General features: G+C 56.0%; 3 protein-coding genes and 1 non-coding gene across 4 annotated transcripts in view; all 4 read left to right on the plus strand.

Moving 5' to 3' along the window:
• Positions 1–1,012: 1,012 nt before the first annotated feature.
• On the plus strand, positions 1,013–2,050 carry GUITHDRAFT_135585 (hypothetical protein; the record flags this gene model as incomplete). The annotated part of the gene is made up of 1 exon (XM_005836812.1): positions 1,013–2,050. One exon carries the CDS (start codon positions 1,013–1,015, stop codon positions 2,048–2,050), a length of 1,038 nt encoding a protein of 345 aa, XP_005836869.1.
• Positions 2,051–2,554: 504 nt separating this feature from the next.
• On the plus strand, positions 2,555–5,591 carry GUITHDRAFT_135586 (hypothetical protein; the record flags this gene model as incomplete). The annotated part of the gene is made up of 13 exons (XM_005836813.1): positions 2,555–3,490; positions 3,559–3,612; positions 3,661–3,839; positions 3,886–4,015; positions 4,063–4,173; positions 4,329–4,418; positions 4,462–4,527; positions 4,580–4,672; positions 4,744–4,970; positions 5,017–5,110; positions 5,138–5,190; positions 5,244–5,369; positions 5,414–5,591. The coding sequence occupies 13 exons, from the start codon at positions 2,555–2,557 to the stop codon at positions 5,589–5,591; spliced, it is 2,337 nt and encodes a 778-aa protein (XP_005836870.1).
• A 328-nt stretch (positions 5,592–5,919) lies between these two features.
• GUITHDRAFT_t35 lies at positions 5,920–5,992 on the plus strand. The gene has a single exon. It is a non-coding gene; the product is annotated as a tRNA-Lys (tRNA).
• A 1,002-nt stretch (positions 5,993–6,994) lies between these two features.
• The window catches only part of GUITHDRAFT_135587 (hypothetical protein), a gene marked incomplete at both ends in the record, with an annotated part of 3,387 nt that continues 2,504 nt past the window's right edge, over positions 6,995–7,877 (plus strand). The window contains 3 exons of the mRNA XM_005836814.1: positions 6,995–7,095; positions 7,156–7,248; positions 7,511–7,616. Of these exons, the coding sequence (XP_005836871.1) occupies positions 6,995–7,095; positions 7,156–7,248; positions 7,511–7,616 (300 nt within the window). The remainder of the gene's footprint in view (positions 7,096–7,155; positions 7,249–7,510; positions 7,617–7,877) is intronic.

Raw genomic sequence — 7,877 nt, forward strand, 5'->3', positions numbered from 1 at the left:
GAAATCAAATATGTGGGAATATGGGAAGGCAGTTCATCAGTAGGACGTGCATGCATAGACGGGAAGGCATGCAGATACGCAGGCAGATATGATAGTAAACAATTGAGTAAATTAGACAATCGAGCCACAAACTCATTCAGACATGTAGGCAGGCGGGCGGGCGAGAAGGCAGACGCAGCCAAGGGCGGTAGTTCATTCAATAACTGACCGGATCCAGCCTTGGCGAGAGTCTTCTTGACCTTTCCATCCGAGCTTTCTCCTCCTCCTCCTCCTCCTCCTCCTCCGATACATCCGCAACCCATCAGCACCACAATCACGATCCCTGCCAGCATCGCCAGCACCGGCGCGAGCGACATCAGCCCCTCCTGCTCCATTGCGCCCCTCCTTTCCCGCCACTACCCCTACCCCTCTACAACACCATTCACATTCATTTCAAATTTTACCCCCAAATACAGAACATTGTTTTTGAAAATTTCAAAATAAAAGATGAAAAATAATTGTTACTCCAAATGTTTAGACCTGCTACCCCTGCACCCCCACCTCCTCTGCAACAGAGGTCCAATTCTGGGTCCATGATTAGTTCCCCCGGCTCCCAGCCTGACAACATCCTGCGATGTTTTTCTTCTTCTTTTTTTCTTTTACAGTTTGATCACGACCCCCACAAAAGATTCCAGTAGAGGTGTTACCTGGTTACCCCCGAAAAAAAAATGTTTTTTTACTCCAGTACTAACATGTTACACTTGAGTAATATAAAACTGGGGGGAAGGAGCCGAGGTAGGCAGGTAGGAGGAGGGGAAGCAGGAAAGTAAGGCGAAGTGTGCGGGAGTTCTCATCGAGGAGGATCTGAGCAGTACTTTCATCCCTTATCCTTCCCTGCTCTGTGTTGTTTGCCGCCCTCGCAGTAGGCGGTGAGCTCTAGCTTCTCGAGGGCCTGGGGTATGCCTTGAAGCATCTCAGTTCAGTGCCAACAACTGCCCTGCAGGGTTCTGGTGGAGGAGAGCCTCACATCGCAATGCACCGTCTCAGAGGAAAGCGCTCAGCGGTCAGGGGAGATGTGGCCATGGCTACTCCGCAAGAACTCTTGACACATGACAGCGACAGGCAGAGGTTTCACAATATCCTACATGACCTCAGAAATCCAAGGCTGCGCATACACAACCCCACAACCAAACAGCTGCTCAGAGTCCCTGCCGAGTACGTGGTAGACCGGACCATGGGCATGTACTCCAACGTAAACCTCATGGCAGCTCTCATCCTCTCGGGAGTCACCAGTGTCTCGCTGACTCCGGTAGACGTCTCGAGCATCAGTGCAGACAAGAGGACGCTTGCCAACTGCTTCAACCTGCTGGCCGAGCTGTGCATGACGATCAACGCTCTCAACGTGATGTTCACCACCTACATCCTGCTGGCTATCGCTGCGGAGATGCCCTCTACCATCTACACCTTCCTGAGCAAGTCCGAAGGCTTGACCTTCATTTACTTCTTTGCGACGTTCCTCAGTGGAATTCTGATCTTGGTGCTGGGTGTGCTGGCACAATGGCTGCACGGAGATGCCTGGGCGGCCTGGACGGCAACGATTGCGACGGGAACCATCTTCTTGACGAGTGCAGTACACTATGGATACTTGATGAGCGTTCTCATGCCGATCCAGTACAGTGGGTGGGGTTTTTTCGCTTCGCTCAACCTCTTCTGGGGGAAGGAGGCGAAGGCAGAAGCAGCACGACAGGGCAGAATCATCGCGTCCGAGGCCGAGAGCCACCTTCCCCTGGAGAGAGAGTACCGGGAAGGGGTAAGGGACGAGAAGCTCGATGAAGTCGTCGCAGATCTCACCAAGCTGCTGCATCGAGCTCTGCCGGAAGCAGCGGAGGAGAGAATCAGCCACATCTCCCAGCAGATGGCGAACGAGGGGCTGGTAGTTGGGGTGCTTGCGAATGCTGCGCGCAAGGACGCGAAGCTGATCTATCAGGTGCTGGGAGGAGATGACGTGAACTTCGAGCTGCGGCGCGGGGAGCGGCTGGCAGTGATCAACGAGTTGTTAGAGCACGAGTAACGAGGGAAGAGAAGGAGGCTATGGTACAAAAGAGTCGACCAGGTCCCTCTGAGATGTTTAGCAGATTTTTGGGCACAGTAAGGTGCAGCAGAGAACGTTTTTGTAGAAACACTGATGAAACTATCATCATAATGACACACTTATGAAGCTATCCATCTTCCAGACTTCTTCCCTCCTCCCCTCCCCGCGTTACAGCGCGTCTCCTCCTTCGCCCAGTTCGCCCGATTGTCGCGTCTCTTTTACGTAAAGCGTAATCGGAATAATAAGAGGTGGTGGGGGTGGTGAACTGCAGGGTCAGTGTGGGATAACTGATATTGAAAATGTAAGAATATACAGGGTGGGGTAGAAAAGGAGGGGTATATGCTCCCCGACCATGTTATAGGGAGCTCGTAGTTAGCCATGCGAGGGAGAGCGCTGCTACTGGTCCGCCCTGACAGGCTGGGTGGGAGGGTGACAGGAAGGATGATGAAGGTGAGAGCGAAGGGGACGCTACCCTTGCCCGCCATGGAGAACACGAGAGCGAGGACGAGGAGTCAGGTACTTGAGCTGTTTCATCATGAGGGGATATTGCCTGGTGGCACCATCCCACGCACGAGACCCCATGAGGGGCATGCAGCAGCCTGGGTGAAGAGGCCAGCCTCTCCGCACATGAGCAGCATGACAGCGGGTGTTAGATCATGGCCGCAGGCCCAGAGGGCAGCTCCTTCCTCACGACGAGCAAGCTCCGCTAGGAGGGAGACTGCAGACATCGTCATCGTAGGCGCAGGTCCTGTCGGGGTGTATTCGGCGATCCTGCTCTCGAGGTTCGGGCTTCCCTGCGTTGTAGTGGACAAGGGAGATGGCGTGTATGACCTGGAGAAGAGCATGGAGATGCACCCGCGCGCTCACGTGCTCAACGTACGGAGCATGGAGCTGTTAGACGAGGTGGGGTTGTACGAGCCCCTGGAGAAGGAGATGCCGCCGCTGGATCAGTGGAAGTACTTTCGATACACGACCTCCCTGATAGGAACTGAGTTCGGGGTGATCGATCACTGCGACGATGGGGATGGCGCCTACTCGAACCTCAGGGGCAGCAGCCACGTGTTCGCGTGCCACATTGCTCAGCCGAAGCTCGAGTACCACCTGTGGAAGCTTGCTAGGCAGAGCCAGGGCATTCGGTTCCTTACACAACACGAGATGACGGACATCGGCAAGGACGGGGACGACCTGGTCGTCAAGCTCTGCCCCCATCCGCCCCCATCTGACGCCGCAGCAGCAGGGGGGGCGGTGGATATCACCTGCAAGTACTTGATCGCAGCTGATGGCTCGAGAAGCAAAGTGCGGGAGGTCTGCAACATCGGGCTGGAGGGGAAGCGCGGGATCGAGAGCTTCGTCAGCATCCACTTCAAGTGCCCCGAGCTGGCAGGCAGGCTCCAGGGCAAGTTCGCGATGCTCTACTTCGTGTTCAACCCCAAGGCAAGCGAGCGAGGGGCTCGAGGAGGGCGAGGAGGCTGAGTGAGTGCATACAGGTCATAGCGTGCATTGTTGCCCACGATATCAACCAGGGGGAGTGGGTGGCGCAGGTTTCGGGTGTTGGGACCGTGACCAGTGTATGACGTCTTTGGGTGAAGGTGCCGTACTTCCCCCCAGCGCAGGATGGGATCCTGCGAGCAGAGGAATGCCATGAGCTGATCGCAGCGATCATCGGCGCACAGCCGACGGGGGATGTCAGGGAAGGTGGGGAGGAGGGTTCCAACGTCTCGAGTGGAATCGCCGAGGACGGGCGGCCTATCTCTTGGAAGCTCTGCAGGTTAACTTGAAACCTCCCCAGCTGCCCTCCAGCTGACGTCCAGCAGTTGGAGGCCATGGTCGATGGATGCCATGATCGCCTCCAAGTACTCCGTGGACGGGAGGATCTTCCTCGTGGGCGATGCTGCGCATCAGTTCCCCCCGTCAGGAGGGTTCGGGCTCAACTGCGGCCTTCAGGTCCCCAGGCTGCTGCTGCCTCCGAGGCCCGGGGTGACCGTTCGCAGGATGCGCACAACCTTGCCTGGAAGCTAGCAGCCGTCCTCAGGTGCTCCAAGAGCGCCTCCGTCCTGGATTCGTACCAGGTTGAGAGGAAGCCAGTGGCACGAGACACTGCAGTGAGTGAACTTGCTGCGCTGCTCGGGCCCTGGTCCTGAGGCTCCTGCCATGCAGATGCTGAGCATCGAGAATCACGCGAGGGGGCTCCTGGTTCCTTCAGCGGTCAAGACGACGATGCTCTCTAGCTCGAAGCTGGCATGATGGTGTGTTTCAGGTTGGGTTGGACAGGGACATGTTGAGCTCCATGACGCAAGGCTTGCCTGCTAGTCTGCTGCAATCTTTCTCTACCTCAGCCAAGTCGCTGGTCCGAGAGCCTCTTCCATGCCCAGTCACACCCTGACATGCAGACACAGTCACAAAGCCTCCTACAAGTCGCTCAGAGCCCGCTGTCGCTCATCCAGTCATTCTCCAAGGTGGCGCATCATTCTGCGGACTTCCTCCTCTATCCTGATCTCGTTGCCGCAGGACCCGACCTCCCCTCCAGCCTCCTCGCACAACCTTGAGAAGATGTTGAAGATTTTGCTCGGAACCCCCATGGCCAGGGCGATGCAACGAACGGTAACTTCGAGTTGGACGGCGAGCCTTGAGAGCTCATCTCCCATCCCTTTCTCTGCTCCTCTTCCCGCCAGGTGATCGAGCGGAAATCCATCCCTCTTCTCTTCCCGGAGCACGATCTGGGCGCGAAGTATCCTCTGAACGAGGTCGTTCGGTGCGGAGCGACGGAGAGCACAGGGACGGGCGACTCCACCTCTCCCTCCTTGGGGCCCATTGGCAAGAGCTCTCTCCCAGCAGGCACCAGGCTCTACAAGCCTAGCGGGAAGCCCGGTTCCAGGCTGCCGCACAAATTTCTCCGAAGGTATCTGGTACCTCTGCCAGCAAGACGGTTGATGAGTCTCCGACAGGGTTAAGGACGGGAGGGTCGCCTCGAGCAGCAGCTGGGTGTCGGAGCATGCCGTACGATTGCGACTCTCTCCTCTCCTCGCTCAGAGGCCGCAGGTGTCTCCGAGTGTCCATGCTCCTCAGTTTGTTCTCTTCCTCGTGGGATCAACCAAGTCGATTCAGTGCTGGGTTGACAGGTGACCTGCGCCCCTTCTCCCCCACGACTTTGAGTGACTGCTGGACCTGTCAGTCTCGGTGCGTCAGACTTCCTGAGTGTCAACCTGGGGAAGCTGGCCCTGGGGAAGCGAGCTGCAGTAGCTTCGACGATGGAGGCTTGCATTATTGGGGTGACAGGTGAAGAAAGTCCGTCGGGAATGTGAGCAAAGGGAAGGGAAGGGATGAGTATGACACAGTTTGCAGGAGCGCGTGCGAGCTCATGGTCGACGAGTCACGAGGAGAGTTCAGAGAGGTTCTTGGCATGCAGCAAGAGGGAGCCGTGCTCGTACGACCCGATGGCTACATTGCGTGGAGATTCGTCGGTTCTGCTCTGGACTTGAAAGAAGCAGAGCTGAGATATCTTGCTTCTGTTCTCACTTGAGCAATGCTACGCACTTTTTGTTGACCAACCCTTATGTAGTCAAGATACGTGATGAAGCAGAGAGTTTTCTCAGTAAAAGAATTCACGAACAATCTCTGATCCCGTGTGGAATGAAATTTTCCTTCATTTTCCTTCTCAACTGATATCTTCTTTCCTTCACTCCCTCCCTCCCTCCCTCCCTCCCTCCCTCCTTCCCTCCCTCCCTCCCTCCCTCCTCTCGTCGCCTGCATAGTCATCCACATGCTTGGTCCCCGGCACCTCGGCCATTCACCCCGACAAAGCCTTCTTTGCATTTCATCATATACTCTCAGATCTGTCAGTGAATGAAGCCCTTCTAGCTCAGTCGGCAGAGCGCACGGCTTTTAACCGTGTGGTCGCGGGTTCGAGCCCCGCGAAGGGTGGGAATTTTTTTTTTGACGCAGATCGGCATGCCGAGTCGTTTTTGTGCGGCCGGGCCGCCTACCAGCAAGTTACGACCCCGGGCCACCACTTCCCGGACTCAATAATGAAATGCTGAGTCACTAGTACTGAGCAGATCGCACGTGACCGTCCGGGACTCGGGAGATCTGATCTAGTAAGTCTGCAGTGATGCCTGGCAACTTGCGGCCGCGAAGGACTACTGAGCCATGCTGGCATTGGCCCCGGCCTAAGTAAGCCTTTACCGTTACACTGCAGTGGGAGCCTGAGCCGCCCACGGCTGAGGCAAGAGTGGAGGAAGGGCCTGGCAACCGGGGCAGGGCAAAGTGCCTCCGACGAGTCAGATGTCGGAAGCGGTCAATACAGTCGCAAAACTTCACAGTGATTACAGTTACCGTGACTGCAACTTGAACCGTGCCGAAACGCTTGTGAGCATCAGGGGCCTCGGAGATCAATTGAACTGGCAAGACTTCACGTCTGGAGTACGGTACTGAGTCATGGCTAGTACTTCCAGGCGGCCGCTGATCATCCGGCGTCACTGGCTCAGTCACTGGCACGCCGCGCCTCGTAAACCATCGGGCCTGCTCTCAGAGGTCCGGCGGAACACGAATCATTTCAACGATCGGCGTCCTTGACAATTGAGTCCGGTCGCTGAGCACGCATTCAAGCGTGAAACTTGAGGAGCCGGGCCGCCCCGGCCGAGCCTCGGAGACGAGTGGTAAGGGCCGGGCCGGGCCGGGCCCGCCCTAGTGAAGACATAATAATGGGCGGTATGAGGGTTGTCAGTTATGGCCGATTGGAAAGGAGAAGAAGGAGAGGAAGAGACAAGGAGAGGAAGAGACAAGGAGAGGAAGAGACAAGGAGAGGAAGAGACAAGGAGAGGAAGAGACGGAGGGGTTGAGTGTGATTTCTTTGAGGCAGGGAATCTGCTGAAGGCGCTAGGAAGCAAGGATATGTCTGCGTGTCAGATGGTGGGAGGCTGAAGCATGCTCGCTCCTCGCCCTGCTCTCTTCCTGCTGGCAACTTGCCACCTCCTGGCATCATCAGGAGTCATTGGTATAGTGCAGCTGCCCCTGTCATCGCCTGGGTAAGGATGAATCACCGCAGGCACTTGGAATAACATTCCAATATAACATTGCAATGGCAGGCAGGCAGGTTTTCCTGGTGTGCTGAATGGGCCAGGGAAGACGGTCTGTTACAACTTCAGCTTGACAGACAGTCAAGTCCGCGAGGTCGTATGGTGGACAAGCCCGCGCGTCGCGTTCTACTTGGAGCCATGCGCCGGCAAGCCGCACATGAAGATCTCAGTCTACGGTTGTCCTTCACAAGGAGGTTGACAGTTGCATCATCATCGAGGATTGTCGCTGACGTTTTACTTCCTCCTCCTCCTCCTCCTCCTCCTCCTCCTCCTCCTCGCCCTGTTTGTTCTACTGTTCCTCCTGCTGCTCCTCCTTCCGTTGCTGCTCAATCTCAAACAACGGGAAATAACTACCGCTTTGCAGGAACGTTGAAACGGAAAGTACCGATCGTATGGTGGTCGGAAGCAAGAAACTCGATGATATAAACATTTTGGAAAGAACCATCCTTAACGTAGAAATTGCGAGCGAGGTATGATACGAGACCACATAACGCAAGATGTCACGGTCTAGATAGCAGGGAAGGTAAGAGTGAGCAGATCTAAAACCTTCACTGCCCCAGCTGCTTCAACGAGCCTCCTCCTCTTCTCCAGTCTTGTCGTCCCGTCTCCTGAAGATTCTTCTGCTCCCCGAAGCTCTCGTCTCCGCCCTGGTCTCTGACCTTCTCCTCTACTTTCCCTCCTACCTTTCTCCTCCCCTCCCCCCTCTCGTCTTCACTCATCACTCCACTCTC

The sequence above is a fragment of the Guillardia theta genome, assembly GCF_000315625.1.
Source record: "Guillardia theta CCMP2712 unplaced genomic scaffold GUITHscaffold_16, whole genome shotgun sequence".
NCBI classification, from domain to species: Eukaryota; class Cryptophyceae; order Pyrenomonadales; family Geminigeraceae; genus Guillardia; species Guillardia theta.